This window comes from Passer domesticus, chromosome 8, assembly GCF_036417665.1.
Source record: "Passer domesticus isolate bPasDom1 chromosome 8, bPasDom1.hap1, whole genome shotgun sequence".
NCBI lineage: Eukaryota > Metazoa > Chordata > Aves > Passeriformes > Passeridae > Passer > Passer domesticus.
Window position 1 is genome coordinate 54,517,486 of NC_087481.1, and position 17,268 is coordinate 54,534,753.

The 17,268-nt window shown below is 47.7% G+C and overlaps 2 protein-coding genes across 6 annotated transcripts; one reads left to right on the forward strand and one right to left on the reverse strand.

Annotated features, from left to right (window-relative positions):
• Window positions 1-255: 255 nt before the first annotated feature.
• Window positions 256-3,241, forward strand: PSTK (phosphoseryl-tRNA kinase). Its single transcript, XM_064431533.1, has 6 exons — window positions 256-580; window positions 711-969; window positions 1,524-1,722; window positions 2,129-2,204; window positions 2,339-2,432; window positions 3,051-3,241. Exons 1-6 carry the CDS (start codon window positions 305-307, stop codon window positions 3,236-3,238), a joined length of 1,092 nt encoding a protein of 363 aa, XP_064287603.1. The 5' UTR covers window positions 256-304; the 3' UTR covers window positions 3,239-3,241.
• Window positions 3,242-3,548: 307 nt separating this feature from the next.
• On the reverse strand, window positions 3,549-17,248 carry IKZF5 (IKAROS family zinc finger 5). 5 transcript variants are annotated; one of them, XM_064431528.1, is made up of 7 exons: window positions 17,161-17,248; window positions 14,792-14,859; window positions 13,845-13,935; window positions 12,980-13,049; window positions 11,862-12,024; window positions 11,390-11,572; window positions 3,549-8,811 (listed from the first exon to the last, which is right to left on the reverse strand). In XM_064431528.1, the coding sequence occupies exons 5-7, from the start codon at window positions 11,992-11,994 to the stop codon at window positions 7,868-7,870; spliced, it is 1,260 nt and encodes a 419-aa protein (XP_064287598.1). In that variant the 5' UTR covers window positions 11,995-12,024; window positions 12,980-13,049; window positions 13,845-13,935; window positions 14,792-14,859; window positions 17,161-17,248; the 3' UTR covers window positions 3,549-7,867. The 5 variants fall into 5 exon arrangements, with proteins under 5 accessions (XP_064287598.1, XP_064287602.1, XP_064287597.1 ...); XM_064431532.1 differs by having other exon boundaries at window positions 14,788-14,859; window positions 17,161-17,180; XM_064431527.1 differs by lacking the exon at window positions 12,980-13,049.
• Between the last annotated feature and the right edge of the window lie 20 nt (window positions 17,249-17,268).

Sequence of the window (17,268 nt, forward strand, 5' to 3'; positions counted from 1 at the left end):
ACCCGAACCGGCCCAGACCCGAACCGGCTCAGACCCGAACCGCCTCAGACCCGAACCGGTCCAACCCGAACCGGCCCAGACCCGAGCCGGCTCAGACCCGAACCGCCTCAGACCCGAACCGGCTCAGACCCGAACCGGCTCAAACCCGAACCGGCTCAGACCCGAACCGCCTCAGACCCGAACCGGCTCAGACCCGAACCGGCTCAGACCCGAACCGCCTCAGACCCGAACCGGTCCAACCCGAGCCGGCTCTGTCGTTTGCACCGAGCCCGCCAGGGGGCGTCTCGGCGCGCGGTCCCCGCGCATGCGCGCAGCGCCGGCGGAAGCGACGGGACCGGCAGCGCTGGCGGCGGAGCAGCAGCAGCAGCAGCGGGGGAGCGGCGGCGGCGCCCGGGTGGGGCTGTGCCTGCTGTGCGGGCTGCCCGCCGCCGGCAAGTCCACGCTGGGCCGCGCCCTGAGCCGCCGGCTGCCGCAGCGGCGCGGCTGGGCCTGCGCGCTGCTCGCCTACGACGAGCTCATCCCGCCCGAGGCCTTCCGCCCGCGCGCGCCGGGGGCGGGCCCGCAGGAGCCGTCCCCATTGGTCAGTGCGGCGCGTCACTGCGGTTGCCAGGCAACGGGCGGCGGGCGGGCCGGAGCCCTCATGGCGGGCCGGGCCCGAGGCTCCGCGGCCGCGATGCGGGCCCTGAGCGCCCGCCGTCCTCTCTCCGCAGCTGCCCGGCTGGAAGCGGAGCCGCCGCCAGCTGCTGCAGTGCCTGGAGGGGTTCCTGCGGGCGTTCCTCGCCGGGGCGGCGCTGCCCGGGCCCGCGCAGCCCGGCTGGCCGCGCTTCCTGCGCTGCCTCCGCCGGCAGCGGCTGCTGCCCGCCGCCGAGGGCGGCACCGGGGCCGCCTCCCCGCCGCTCGTCCTCCTGCTGGATGACAACTTCTACTACCAGAGCATGCGCTACGAGCTGTACCAGCTGGCCCGCAAATGTAATTATTCTGATCTCCGGCGTGGGGATGTTCGTAGGAAATTCAGCTCCAGCCGCCTGCTTTGGAGTGCTCTCCCCGAGCTGGGTTATTCTGATGGCTGGGTGCCTGCAGTAGGGTAGCAATCAATGTCACTTTGTTACTGCCTTGTTATAAATTGGTACATTGTGTAAACCCCTTCCTAGAGCAGCCTCAAAGCACCTTCCAGTGCATAAGGAGCTCCAAGAGAGCTGGAGAGGGACTTTGGACAAAGGTGTGGAATGACAGGGCAGGGGAAATGGCTTCCCACTGCCAGAGGGCAGGGATGGACGGGATATTGGGAAGGAATTGTTCCCTGTGAGGGTGGGCAGCCCTGGCACAGGGTGCCCAGAGCAGCTGGGGCTGCCCCTGGATCCCTGGCAGTGCCCAAGGCCAGGCTGGACAGGGCTGGGAGCAGCCTGGGACAAGGGAAGGTGTCCCTGCCCATGGCTGGAGTGGAATGAAATTATCTTTGCTGCTCTCAGAAATTGTTACTTGAACTGTTTAAAGATAAAATTCCCTGGTTCTGTTCTTTTTAGATTCCTTGGGCTTCTGCCAGTTGTTTTTAGAGTGTCCAGTGGAATGCTGCCTGCAGAGGAATCGCCTCAGGAGTGATCCTGTGCCTGAGCACACCATACAGTTAATGGCAAGGAAAATAGAAATGCCAGATCCCAGGAAGAACCCCTGGGAGCAGCACAGCCTCATTCTGAGCAGCTCTGATGGCATCTCAGAGGATGAGTATGTTACTGTTGATCCTTTGGTTTTCCCTAAGTGCTGTTTTCAGGGGTAGAAGCTTCTCATTGTATCTGCACAGCGTGTAAAAAGTATTGCCAGTGGTGATTTTTGGAAGCCAGGCAGCTACACAGAATCCAGGCTTGTTGGGAGCTCACAGCCACCATCCTCTGCAGGGTTAACCCCAAAACTCACAGCATTCCTGCCCTGTCACTGATGATCTGTGCAAGTGTCTGAAATGCTAAGGTTGAGTTGTCATAACTTGAGTTGTAACTGTTTTTAATTTCAGATTATTTCACTGATTACCTTAAAAAATTAACTGAAATCTTGCTTTTCTTATTTTTTTTTTCTTGTGGCATCATTAGAAAAGAAAAGAAGTGTTTGATTGCCATGGTTAACTCTGTTTTCTTAGTGAGCAGATCATGAACTTGCTGGCCACTGCTTTGACAAATCCAGAGAGGCCAAACGAGGAGGACACGGAGCAGAAGGTAGCACTGCTGGGCTTCAGGGCACAGCTCTGGCTGCTGCCTGGCTGCTGCTGCTGTGCTGTTCTCAAACAGCACCTCAGAAGTCAAGGAAATTCTAATTGCCTGTTTCCTTCCTTCCTGGTGGCCCTGGCCAGGAGGCAGCTCGAGCCCTCTGTGCAGCCAGTGCTGTCCACCAGGCTGACCAGGCGTGCAGGAGGATCATCTCTGAGGCCATGCAGGATGCCAAAGGTACCTGTGCCCATCCCACCCATCCCACCCACCCCAGCTGCCAGCTGGCAATGGGAGACAGCCCCTGGGGTCAACTGTGCAGGAATCCTGTCCCAGCAGTGTGCCTGAGGCAGCACCTTCACAGCTCTGCTCTGTGTTGTTTGCAGAAGTTTATAGATTTAAAAACCAGAATCATATTTATTAACTGTGCTAAGTACAGCTTTAATAAAGCCATTCAGTACAGAGCAGCATTTTAGGGATTTTAATACTGCTTTGGGACACGTGTCAGTAAGGACAGGGGCAGATTTATATGAGTGTCCTTAACTGAAAAGCTCAGCTCTGCCTCTGTTCAGGCTTCTCCCTGTACCCAGGGACAGGAGGGGATGGCTGGAGCTGGGCCTGGGGGTTTAGGTTGGATTTAGGGAATGGTTCTTCCCCAGAGGGTGCTGGGAATGGGCACGGCCCCGAGGCTGCCAGAGCTCCAGGAGTTTGGACAGCACTGCAGGGTGGGATTGTTGGGATGCCTCTGCAGGAGCTGCACTGATGGTCCTGTGGGTCCCTTCCAGCTCAGGGTATTCTGTAGTTCTGTGATCTTTCTGTAAGCATGAAGTTAAAAGTTCAGTTTCAATTTTCTTTTAGGTAAAAACGTTCTCCCAAGTGAGATGAAGAGCCTGGCAGAAGAACTCAACAAACTGAAAGGAGCATTTTTGGATGACTTGAGGCAAGGAAAGACTTTGAAAACCCAATATTCTGACCCTGCTACAAGTGTTATTTCTTCATTCCAACATGAGGCAACCAATGTGATAAATAAATATATTTTAAAATAATAATATAGAGAATGTTGGGTGTTTAGGAGTCCCAAGTGTTTCAAATGCATACTCTGAGCACTGCTGCTGAGAGATCTGAGGTGCAGCTCCCTTCCCTGGAGCCCCTGTGCCTCCTCTCCCCATGAGATGGAAGAGAAACAGTTTGATCAAGTCTAACCAAGCTGTTCTTGGCTGTGGAGATCAAGCCAAGAGCAAACCACCCTGAGATTTACATTTCACAGAATCAGAAAGAGTTAACCCAGGAGGAGCACCTGGGAAATCAGCTCCACCCATGGCAGGACATGCAATTAAGAACTGACATGGGACCTAATTAGAAAGTGTTATTTTATTCATATCTTACAAAAGCAAAGCTTCACAACATGAACTACACGAGATAAAGTTATTTCAGAATTAACCTTGTCGTCTCAGAAACGTTCACTAACATTAAAATTTATTTTACAACTCTAACAGGTTTCATTTTTGCATAAAATCTGCTCTTTACACTGAAATACATATTATTAACAAAGTGGGTACTTAGAAGCACATACACAAAGATTGCTCAATGAAAAATGCTTTAGCAGGAGAGAGATTCCCTGCAGCAGAACATCATTTGCTGTAGATTTTCAAGGAAGCTTAAAATTAGTAGAAAACTTGCCAGTGAAGACTTCTAAATTACATTCCCTTCGTCAAAAAGAAACAAAAAGCAAACCCCCAAAACATTCTGGAACAAAACAAACAGGAACAGATTATTTGGCTGGAAAACACACTGGAAAGTGTCCCAGCACTGAGTTTTATATTAAAAAGCCAATCAACATTTTGTGTCTAAATCCTCTGCATCTAAACATGTGTCTGTGAAAAAACAAATATTTTTCCTATTGCCTCCTTCACAGTTGAATATTAAGTGAGATAATGAAGATGCCCAAATATCCAAATGTTCATTGGAATATTCCGTCTCAAAACAGTAAATGTGTTTTGAGTGCTAAAAATAGTGCATGTTAGAAAAGTCCACAAAGTTACAAAATAAACTGTGACAAAGAAAACAAAACCCCCACGAAGTTCATGTTTTGGAGCTACAGAATTTAACAGAACTGAGCTATGGAAAAATTCCATCTCCTTCCTAAACCTCCATTAATAACAGTTATAATGCCAATCACCCATTGCCTTAGAATGTGAGGATTTGGGTTTTTAAAAAACCACCAAAACAAGTGAGTGCAGTGTAGCACATGGAGGACTCAACATGAAAAGTTCTTTTAACAAAGGGCTCAATCCCAGGATCCTGGCCAAGTCTCCCTCGCTGACTCTGGGTGAGGCCTGCTCGTGCAAGGGATCACACTTGGAAAGAATTTGCCAGTACCAGCTCTGCTCTTTAAATTATAGTCAATAGTATGTATAAATAATGAAAAACAGGAAAATACACCTTCCAAAGCTCCTCAGCTGACAGAAGGGGACAATGATGTCAGGGCACAGCTGAACACAGTGTGATCGTGGGACACGAGCAATCCCAGTCCTGGGAAGGACACAGGGATCCACCCCAGGGCTCTGGGGGCAGAGCCAAGGGATGAGCACCAGAGCTGCTGCTGCTGCTGCCCAAGAACCCCCTGCAAGGAGGAGTTTGCCCAAGGAAACAGGGAAAAGAGTTTTTTTCATGCCTCATCCGTTCAGAGATGTCCCAGCTAATCTTCCCCTTAGTCACCCCAGAGCAGAACCAATGGTGTCCAGGCAGCAGCAGGAAAATCCTTCCAAACACTGATTTGCAAGGCTTGGGGACAGATTTTTTCACACTGAGTTCTGTTATTAAGAACAGACATTCCCCACAATGGGATCTCCTCCTAAACAAGGGCCCCTTTTCCACGAGGTCCTGCAGGCTTCCTCCTGCTCCCAGCTCCCCCATTAGTGACCTATCCTGAATTCTGTCCAAGGCCATCCTGGGGCAGGAGTTGTTCCTCTAAATCACCAAATCATGAGACAAGAAGCCTCTAACAACGTGAACACTGCCAGCAGGAGCCCCAGAGGTCAGAAACCACATCTGTGCACGTGGAAATGACTGTTCCTGTGATACCAGGCAGGAAAAAACCACAAACCAAGGAGCACTTGGCTGCTGTGATCACTCAGCACTGTGAGGGGCTCCCTGGAGCACCAGCATTCCACAAGTTCCCTTGGGAATAGGAGAGTGCATCATCTACCAAAAAGGCAGGGAAAACCACTTCCATAAATTACTACTTGTAAAGTCTTCCAGTCTTTTATCCTAGCACTACATTTGAGCCAAATTTAAATTGCAGAATTGTTCAATGTGGGATCAAAACAGAGACACCATTTCTGCTATCTTTGACTGGAAAAATTTTGATTCCAGAACCTGTTCAGGAGCAGTAACTTCCACCTGGATTCCAGTTCAGTCAGCTTTTACTCCTTAAAATACAGGATGTTTACACATACAGATTTGCAGCTTTACTTACAAAATAAATCTAAAAACTATAAATCAACAATGAAATATTTTGGAATTACAGAGTGTCCTGATGAAAAATGCAAATTACATTCTGTCTTACAAATCCAGCAAAACAAATTCTGAACCAGGCCTGAAAACAAAACAATTTTTAGGAGTGACAGTGTTATTGTTCATCTTCTACACTGGAGCCACTGCAGTGACAGATTTCTGACCTCATTACTTCAAGACTGCACAGCCAAGGAAGAACCCAGTTCCTCAAGCACAGAAATTCATCAGTAGGTCAGGCAGGTAGACAGAAACACATCTGGTATCCAAATTTCTATTTAATTAAAGTCAAAATCACTTCTACAGCTAGAATTCTTACAGGTGGTTTTCCTGCATTCATCTCACCCTGATCACTGTAAATTTTTCCACTGGTTTCAGGAAATTTTAGCAAAAAATATGAATTTGAATAAGTCAAACATTTCCTGTTGAGATTCCAACCTCTGACTTGTGGAACATTAATAAAATCTTCTTGCTTTTAACAAAACATGGTTTGCTGATAGGAAAGGGGGAATATATAAGGGAAGCTTTAATTTGTCTCAAGTAGGACAAACCAAGGTAAAAGTGCATGTCTAAATATGGGACAAGTAACAGTTCTTCCTTTATTTTTAATGTCTCAAATTCTTATCTAGCACATTAAGTTATTATTCATTTTAATTAGATGTTTTACTCAGGTTTATGTTAAAGTGCCTGTCCTTTAGCCTGAGGGCTTCTAAAGATGAGTGTACACTATGAAACAAAATAAACAACTTCAGTTACCATTTGCCATCCACAACTCCTAAAACCAGCTTCAGTGTAGTCAGTCAGTTTTCCTTTGCATCCTACAGAGAGCCAGAAAAAGCCAGAGGTCTTTCCCCTTATTCCCAGCACACCCAAAGGACACCAAACCTGGGAGAGGGGACAAACCAGGCCCCCAAGCCAGCTGAAATTTACAATAAACTGGATTATACAACTCTCAAAAATGTAGGCAACCTCTCAGCTGTAGCCTGGCCCAACATAAAACTGAGCAAAGGAGCTTGATTTGTAAACGTCTTGTTTGTTTCTATCAGAACTTCCATCAGCAGGACAGAAGTCTAATTGTGCAAATTTTAAATATCTGTACAACTCAGTTTAAGGCAGTTAGAAATCTCACAGAATATATATTAGTTCTACAGGCTCTTCATTATGTCTCTAAAATTGCCTCCTTTGAAAAACAATGGCATGTAAAATTTTGTAGAATGTAGGTAAAATAAGGTATCTTACTTTTTTGTTTTCGATAACTCATGAATGACAGGCTTTTAGCTCTTTCTTTTTCCTACCATAGTTTTATTCACAATAACCTCTTATCTTCTAGCTTTGTGCTAATAGTTAAATTAGTGTTTAAGTCCTAGCATGAAGAGTTTAGACTATACTAAACAAAAACTTATTATTAACTTTCATCAGATTAAAGCAACTTTTACATCAAATTGAATTTCTACATGAAAATTCCTTCTGGTTTTTTGAGTAGCCAGGTTTTTAAGGATTTCTCCAAAGTCAAAGAATGGTTGGGGTTGGAAGGGACCTTAAAGGAGAGACACCTTCTACTAACCCAGGCTGCTCCAAGCCCTGTCCAGCCTGGCCTTGGGCACTGCCAGGGATCCAGGGGCAGCCACAGCTGCTCTGGGCACCCTGTGCCAGGGCTGCCCACCCTCCCAGAGAACAATTCCTTCCCAATATCCCATCTAACCCTGCCCTCTGGCATCATGAAGCCATTCTTCCTTCTCCTGTCTCTACATGATGTGTCATTGCATTGACCTTTTGTATTTTATGGATAATATGTCTTGTCTTGCCCAGTAAACAATCTGGGAATTACATCCTATGGCTCAGGACACAAGCTCTGCTTCTCCACTTGCAGAATGTTTATTGGGATTGAGTGCAAGCAACTTAAATTTAACAACCACAGCATGTCAATGCATTCCAACCCTTACAGCACTCTTGGCTTTTTTTGAAAGGCTACATATAAAACAGCAACTGAACCTGATACAAAATTTCCCTGGCAAGTTTTACAAGAACACGGAAATAAATTTGCCTCCTTTGTCAAACTGATTAATGTGAAGATTCCTTATGGGAATGTGCAAGCTTTCCATCAGCAAGTATGAAAAATAGACTGTAATATGTTAAAAAACTAAACAAAAGCATGTTCTCAGTCAATGTTGATTATGTTGGCCTCTTGCAAAGTGGCAAGCGAAGTCGTACTTGTTTTTACACTTACACCCACAAATGTTACACTGGAAAGGATTTTCAAATCCATGGCATCCCATGTGGATGGTGTAAAGGATATTGTCTGCAAAGTACATGTCACAGTGCGGGCAGTGGTGCAGGAGCTGAGGGTCCTGCACTGGCAGGGTCGGAGCTGGAGTGCTCGGCTGGCTGTTGCTGATACTGGGAGTACTGGTGTGGGCACTGCGGTCACTGCTGGGCCCTGCCACGGGACTATAGTTCCTCTGATTGTGTGTGGGCCGGGAATCAGGGCTGGTTGGAGAGGAATTCTGAGGAATATTTGCTGACACAGCTGAAACTACTGCAGGTGCAGCAGGCTGCTGTATCATGAAAGGCTTTTCGTCTTGACAGGAAACGACGTCAGGAGAGGCTGGATTTTGGTTTTCAGGTGGCAAACTGGACAACTGTCCTGCTAAGGTGGAGAGCTGGTTCAAAGGATTATCCACCATGAGGTCTTGTGGATCTCTTGGCAAGCCACCACCTGGAGTGGGTTTTGTCATGCTCTCGTACCCCTCAGTCTGGATATTGGGGATTTCGTGGGTGAAATCGTTAAGGTAGTCTGGTTTCTGCACCACCATGGAAGGCGGGCTCAGATTAATTAATGCTCTCCTGCTGTACCCCAAATTGCTGGTCTTCTTCTGCAGAACGCCCCACATCTTCTTGCTGCTCAGGGAAGACCTGGTGCCCTTGATGGGCACCATCTTGTGCTTGCGCCGGCGGTGGTGGGACAGGTTGCTGCGGTCGCTGCAGCGGAAGGAGCACAGCTCGCACTTGTAGGGCTTCTCCCCGGTGTGGGACCGCATGTGAGCCTCCAGGTGACGCTCGTAGGCCGAGGCAAAGGGACACAGGTGGCACCTGTGTGGCTTCTCCCCTGGAAAATCAGAACAGGTTAGCCCACAGCACCTCAGAGTGCCTGGAAAAGGCTTTGTGCGCAGCTCGTTGTGAGCCGCTCGCGCGGCTTCAGTCACCGCCAGCCTCGAGCTCGTCCCGGGAGAGTGGAGAGCACTGGGACAGCTCTGCCTCGCCCAGGGATCATCAGCACACAGAAAAATCCTGAGTGGAACCAGCATAACACACAACCTGCCTGGGAACTGCAGCAACAACGCCAAGGACTGAGTGCAGTGATGTCTGCGTGGTGCCCTGGGTCCAGGGAACACAGAATGACTGTGCCACAAAATGTCACTGTTCCTCATGGTAACTCTGAGGGAGGTATCCTTCTGGGACCTTCAAACATCCCTACTCCTCAGCATCCTGGAACTACCACTCCAAATAACCCACGCACACAGGCAGCCACTCAAGGATGGAGCTCTGAAAAAGGAGCTGTGGCTAAAGGGTTCTAACAGAAGACAAAAGCCAGGTATTCCCTGGAGAGCTGGTGCTCTTCCAGATGGGAGACGGGATGATGACCAGGGAGACCCTCATGTCCTTTGCACGTGCAGAACTTTGCTCTTCTATCAAATGAAATTTATAGATACAAAGTTTTCTGAGTATTTTTAAAAAAGTTAGTGTGAGTAACAGAATAACAGGCTAGCACTTTTGTAACCCAGCACTTTAGAACTTCTGATTTCCCTTGACAGACTGATCTAGGAGTTACAGATCCAGGTCTGCAATGTCAGAAGTACCTAAAGGATGTGATGTGTGTTCAGGAGCTAAAATGAAAGATCATCTTCCTATCTCAAGTGCCAGCTCAATTTCTAAATCCCTGTCATATGACTGATGAGCATTCCATAGTTTGAGATCACAGTCTGGGATCCCAAATAGATTTCTTTTATTCCCCCTACACCACTGGCTCTCCAAAAGGAAAGAAATCAGTTTTTGTGCTACCTCTAAGTACCTTTTTTGCACCAAGTAAAACCATGATTTCTGCATGAGCATCTCTCTGCACTCATGTACATACACACAAGGATGGGTAAAGATCTGGACACTTGACAAAATGGTATGAGAAGATTGGCAAATTCTGTGTGAATGCAGGGAGTTTGTCAAGTTGATTTCATTCTAAACTGGTTACACAGAGATAAAGTTTTCCATCACATGTAGCACAACACAGCTGGTGAGCTACTCATTATCTGCATGAAGTCAATCCTGCAGCAGGCTGCACTTAATAATAATAATAATAATGGCTGCATGACCATGCCTGGGTCACAATTCCTTTGGCAGATGTCCAGGATGCTGTACCTGTTTATTTACACTGCTCTGAGGCTGTGAGTCAGCTGCCACTTCTCTCTTTAATGCTGACTCATCTGAGCTTCACAGCACAAGCAACCCATCTCCTGGCCCTCTGCCAGCCTTCCAAGCCAAACAACACTCAGGCCTTGGATCTTCTTCCCTTGAGTGAAAAAACAAACCAAACCCAACCTGGAAAACCAAACCAAAATAACTGTTTTCTTGTTCTGGAAGACACAAGAGAAGAATTTACCAGGTCCTTCAGAATCTGAACCTCAGAACTCTCTGATTTCTGGCTGGTTGCCATTTCCTACCCCACGATGCCCTGCTGAAACAAGCCAACACTGCAGCCCCACCTTTCCCCAAATCCACCCAGGGAACTCCTGCATGGAAGGAATGGCTCCCAGCAAAGTGAGACTGACTAACTGTACCTGAGGAGAGCTACAATCACATCCCAGCTACAACAGGTGAGTCCCAAAATGCCACCTACCCCAGACCCCTGAAAAGAGACACACGGAGGTTTTGGGACAGCCCATACCAGACTGGAAACCTGTAAAAACTTTCATTCTTTGCAAGACACATTTTTTTTCTGCTCTGCTTAACACCTTGAAGTTGTCTGTATTGGTGTGATACACTTGACAGAGTTCACAAGCACCTATTTTTTTTGTTTTCTCTCATTTGCCATGAAGTTTGGGCTTTCAGAACAGTTTAGGATATTTTAACCTCTATGAGAGTTTTGCTTTTCAGGTTTATACACCCAACAGTGGCAAATGCTCCTTAACAAGCCACAGTTGATAATTTTTCTGTTCACTGCTGATACCAGTCACTAACTTGATGGTAAGTCCTCACATTTGAATATTCCACCAATAACTTCATTCTTATTCCTAGGCTTTGTGCTTCCACATCTAGAATGTTGTGCAGAACAGGAATATTTTCATGGCTAAACAACAGAGGAAGAAAAGGCCCTGTAAATCTGTGTAGGAACATGTACATTTGTCACTTTTCTCATCAGCACAGAAAAACTAAGGTATTTTTAGGGCCCTTCAATTTACACTGAAGCTTTCATGCTAAACTCTACTCCCATATAGTTACTTATGATAATAAATGTCAGTAGGGATATGCACAGTTTAAATAGGTACATGGCACACCTTTACAAAAATCGACTCTAAAAACCCACCAATACCCAGTTATTATTAAGAATTCTCACACTGCTTGAATTTGCCAAATCCCAATGCAGAGGAAGTGCCCCCAGGGCCCCCAGGCAGGCAGAGCAGAGGATGCCATACCTGTGTGAATCCTGATGTGCTCGATGAGCCGTGCTGTTCCTTTGCTGGCATAGTTACAGTATCGACACTTTAACTTCCCATCAAAAGTCCTTTCAAAGCCATCCACCAACATTCCTGAGTTTTCATCCAGTGAAACTTCAACAGAAGGATGGTCCAGACCGTTCTGATCACCTTCTGTCCCAGCTGTGAACAATGCAACACAGATTTTAATGAACAATCTGTGGGATGCCATCTGTCACACTGTGAGCAAATGCCAAATGGCTTTTGCTTCTCTCTTGGTCTTTAAATATAGAGAATTATAAGAACATTCCCTGATTAAAACGAAGGTACATACACATCCTTTGTGACATGAAGATGACTATCAGAAATGCTTCCATACAGCTGCAGCATTAACTGGACTGTGAGCACTGAAGTCATTCTCAAAAAAAAATCAAATGTATGGTACTGGAAAAAAATTTATGGTACAGCTCACCTCCCGGGAGAGTCTCTACCTCCTTGTCACCAGTAACTGATCCAGAGATCATATTGACATGCTGAGTCTGCTGGGTCAGATATTCCTGAAAATCCTTCACGAAATCCAACGGTTCTGCCTTCTTTTCCCCCATATTGACTCTTTCATTTACAACCTCTCGTGCCTAGAAGGGAAAATGTTTTCAGAACACAAGTGGCATTGAGTTTGGCTGCATTCATAGAAACAAGTCCAGGTTTTGGGTTGGATTTTAAGTGAAGAATTACTTTTATCACACAGTACGTGTGTCGTGGTTTAACAAAGTCTGGTTTTCAGTTGAGGGGGTGGGGACCTGGCAGACCCAATGAGCTGCCTAGTTTGAAGAGCCAATCAGCTGGCTAGAGTTGAAGATTGACATCTGGTCAACCAATCAGCGGGCCAGTTTGGAAGATTGACACCCCTTTAAACCACTTACAAGAGCGGAACACGCCTCTACGAAAATGCATTCAAAGATGGGAATGGCCGCTTAGGGCCCCTGAAGAGGGCACTGGCTGGGCCAGGCCTGGCTGGGCTGGGCTCTCGTGGCCAGGTTGGGGTGCTGCTTGGCTGGGATTTCTGCCACCACCAGGCCGTGCTGCTGGGACTGTCCCAGCACCGCGAGCGACCGCGCGGCCAGGACGGCGCAGCCGGGGCTGTCTTGGCATGGCTCACAATGGACTTTGTTTGCTTTTAGGCAGCCCTGCTGCCTAAAGCAGCAGTTTTGTTTCTTTTCCTGACACCCCACATGAAGGAAAGGCACAGGGGTGGTGCCAGCAGGGAGTACATGATCAGCAGCCAGAGACACAGCGATTCCTCGACTCCAGAGCCTGGACAAGATCAACCTTTCAGCGCTGCAGGGCTCTATAAAAACTGTTCCCATTGATAAAGCAAATGAACATACTAATTCTCTCCCAAGTCAGGAAAAGGAAAGGGTGAAGACACGTAGAGAAAACAGCATGGACACTGAGAGCAGTAAAGGAGTCAAATTCTAGATGGGAGGGGATTGAGGAGATGCCTTAGTCTTGGGCTGAAATTCTTTGGTGAGGCTATGATGAAGATAATATTTTTGATCTATTAGACTTTGTTTTTTCCCTTTTTCTCACCTGCAGCCCCTGAGAGAAGGACACTCAGGCTGGAGCTGTGGATGCTGAAAAGCTGTAATCCAATGAGAAGCTGGAACGGAGAGAGATGAGAAACTTTGCCCCAGGGACAGAAGAAGAAAAAACTCTGTTCCCATATATAAAAGAAGAGAACTTTTGTTTTTATGCTAGAACAGCTCATCCACAAATTAGTGCCCCATAAGTTAACATGGCCCATGGAAGCAGCTGTGGGAAAGCTGTAACTCATGGGAGGGACCTTCACACTGCAGATTTTCCTTTCCTGGGGGCTGATTTGCTGCTGGCACTGAAGCCACAGGAGAACTGCTTCTTGTGGAGAATCTCCACAGCATGGCAAGAGAGACTCCCCTCCCTAGCTGGACTGAAGAAGATTATTTTAGAGGTGGCAAACTGAAAGTTCCAGGTTTTGTCTCTTTAAGTTGTGGGAAAGAAAAGAGGGTGTTGGGGAAGAAGTGTTCTGAAGGTTTGTTCTGATTTTATCTTTTTTATTTGAATTCTGTTAATAAAGTTTTCTTTATACCATTTATAGTTTTGAGCCTGCCCTTCCTAATCCATATCTCACAGCAGGAAATTATTAAATAACTAATTTTTAGTGAATGCATGGGCATTTGCCAGCATTAGACCCACCACACTGATTCAAAGAACAAATTGGCAACCAGAAGAATATTGGGTTTTTGAATGTTTAACTCATTAAAGATCACCAAATACAATTCATGGGGAAAGCCCTTTCAGCAACAGGTAAATTACATAATAATAACACAGTAAATACAATTTTAAAATTAAAAAATACATAACAATAATAATAATAAAAATCAACCTGTCTTTTAAAAATAAAAATAATGGATCATACCTGAATTTTAGTTCCCTGCTAAGTAGCAAACATGCTCCAAAATGTACAACACATCAGATAAGAAGCAGAGAGCACAGCTTCTCCACTTTTCCTAGAAGGAATAAAAAGGAAATGTGAGTCTATTACTCTTCCCAACCCCAATGAGTTACGAGAAGGAAACCTGAAAAAGATTTGTGTTTGAAAGACAGGGCTCTGACACTCTGCTGCTCTCAATTTTATAAAACAATCACACTTCCAGTAAATGCTTTTCAAAGGCTGCATCCTCTGCTTCCTGGATGCCACCTGAAGGACACTTCTGGCTCACTTCTCTTTTCCAATAAACATCTGGCTCCAAAAATCCCCATATTTGGGTCAGTCAGTTCTGGGAGCTGCAATGTTGGGAAACAACTAAATGTGGGTGATTAGCAAAGCTGGAAAGAAGCTTGGACAAAGCATTGTTTCACAGTTCTCCCAAAATTTGACTTTCCTATCCTGAGTAAAGGTCTTATTCCTATCCATTATTTTGCCCTGAAATTATTAAAATATTCCCCAGAAATCAGTGGTTAGGCTTGTATTGGGGAGTGTAAACAACAAACCTCTAGGAAGTCCCAATTCACAATGAATTTGGGAAGACAGAGCTTGGGATACATGTGGAAGGAGAACAACGAGTCTGTCACGTTATTTCCACAGATTATAACCAGAAATAATTTACAATGCTACCATTTCACCAAGAATATTCCTTATTTTTAATAGGTACTCAGGTGACCTACAGAAACTCAAGTTCTGAGTTCCAAACCACATTTAAATATCTTCTCCTGTGTATCCAAAGCTCCTCACAGACGTTTGTTCATTTCTGGCATCCAGATGAGGATGTTCTTTCACATCTTGCCTGAGTGGGCTCAACTCCCAGCATCGATTACCACCATTAAGTTAAGTTTGGAACACATCTTTATCTATCTCTTACCTACCCTCTCTTCCAGGTGTCACCAGCCTCCTGTAGGCTTAAGTTAATTTGTGTTCCATTTGTTGGTGTCTCCTGCAATAAAACAAAGACATCAGGATATGAATTACAATATTAAAGATACCTCTAATATTGAAGATATGAAGAGAAAAACAGGACAATGTAACACAGAGTCCTGACCAGGCCAACTTTCCATGAATTATAACAAAAAATAACAATTTAAAATTAAACCATTCAAAACAACATCAAAGGTTTGTGTTATCAGAGGAGAATCTGTGTGTGCCTTTGGGTAAGGCACTAAAACTTATTTCAGAGAATCACAGAATAGTTTGGGTTGGAAGGGACCTTAAATCCCACCCAGTGCCACCCCTGCCACGGCAGGGACACCTTCCACTGTCCCAGGTGCTCCCAGCCCTGTCCAGCCTGGCCTTGGGCACTGCCAGGGATCCAGGGGCAGCCACAGCTGCTCTGGGCACCTGTGCCAGGGCCTCAGCACCCTCACAGCCAGGAATTCCTTCCTAATATCCCATCTAACTCTGCTCTCTGTCAGTTTTAAGCTATTTCCCCTTGTCCTGTCACTCCAGGCTCTTGTAAATAGTCTCTCTCCATCTTTCTCTTGTGTCCTGTCCTGAAAAGCCACAATTAGGTCACTTCAAAGCCTTCTCTGCTCCAAGCTGAACAACCCCAGTTCTCTCAGCCTTACTTGACTGCACTGATTGCTTTTAAAAAACATTTAATTGTGAAAGAAAATGACATAAAACTTCATAAACAGATTAGGGATCAACTGCATAAAACTTTCTTTCTCTACCTCACTGATTTATCATGAGAACATTGATCCTTTTCTTTACACCAGTGTAGGGAAGTCACCACAATTTAAACATGACCCAAAGCTCCCACTGGTGTGCTCAGACACTTCTGTGATTTCGTGTGGCATTTTTCAGAGCTACACAGCCAGCAGCTCTCCTTCTCAGGGCAGAGTGACGCACATCTGATCCTTGCTGTGTCACTCCTGCAAACCTGCAAATGCAATTCTAATTCCCAGAAACTGAGCAGCCCAGCTCGTGTTTCACACCCCAGGGCTGGGCTGATCACACCAGGTGTTACCCGAGCTCTGCTGCCACAACCACACCTCCTCCAGCTTCACACGACCAGCAGCAGGGCACTGCTTACTCATTTTCCACCCAGGCACAACTGCTGGCCTGAGCAGGGGTCACAGCACCGAGCTGAGCTTGCTGTCAAAGAACGTGCCAGGATGAAATATTCTGCCTGAATAATGCTGCTAAAGGAAGCAGTTCATAGGGTACACCCAGCAGTTTCACACACACACTCAGAACTAACCCTGCAGTAATTACAAGAGCATAAAGCATCTATGAGGACATGTATGCAGTGAGAGAATAGAATTACTGTGAGCAGATGGATGCATCCCACCTCCTTCTAAGGAATCCCGGGGAAAAAAGGGGGAGTGCTCTCTGTTCCATCTTTTCCATAGCAAATAAATGAAAGCAGGAAGGATTCCAAACTCCATCCAAGCCCTTCCAGGTCCTCCTGAAGGAGTGTGACCGTGGGGAGGGGAGTGAAGCACAGCGTCGGTGGCCACCCTGACCTGTCACCAGCCCCCGCTCGATCCCGCTCCTCCTCCTCCAGCCCCAGCCGGAGCGGGACGGGACACGGCCACGGGAAACCTCCCAGGAAGCCGCGTGTCCCGTTCCGGGCTCCGCGGACACGAGACACGGAGCTTCTGTGGAGCGTGCAGTGAAGGGCTGCAGATGCTGAAGGGGCTGGAGCAGCGCCGTGCCCAGGAAAGGCGGAGGGAGCTGGGGCTGCCCAGCCTGAGAGGAGCCCGGCCGAGAGGGCTCCCAGCCCTGCCTGTCCCGGGGTGTCAGCAGCGGCACCGGAGCCACGGGCAGGGACCGATGCACAGCGAGTTCCACCCCAGCGAGGAAGAACTCCGCTGTGAGGGTGGGAGCGCTGCCCAGCGAGGTGCGGAGCCTCCCCCGCTGCAGACGCCCGGAACCCGCGCCGTGTGCCGGGGACGGCCCTGCCGAGCGGGGAGGCGGCACCGGATCGGTTCCTTCCGACCTCCGCGACTCTGCGATGCTGCGATTCCAGTAACTCTGTCATTTCTGCCATCCTGTACTTTCTGTGGCCGCTCCGACTGGTGTTTGCCCCGCTCCACGCCAAGGCAGCGGCCCCGGGGCTGCGCCGCTGACCCGGCCCCGCTCCCGGCGGGGCAGCGCGGCCCTCCCCGAGCGCTGCCCGCCACCCGGCCCCGTCACGGCACAGGGAGGCCCCGGGAGGAGAAGGAGGGGCGGAAAGGAAGAGGGAAAGAGGGAAGGGCAGGAGAGGAGCGGGAAGGGGAGGACAGGCAGCACTCACCGCCGCCGCCCCGCGCCGCCACCGCCGCCCGCCGCCGCCATGTTTGTTGTGCCTCCCCCGGCCCGGCCCGGCCCCGCCCACCGCAGTCTCGCGAGACCCGGGCGCGCT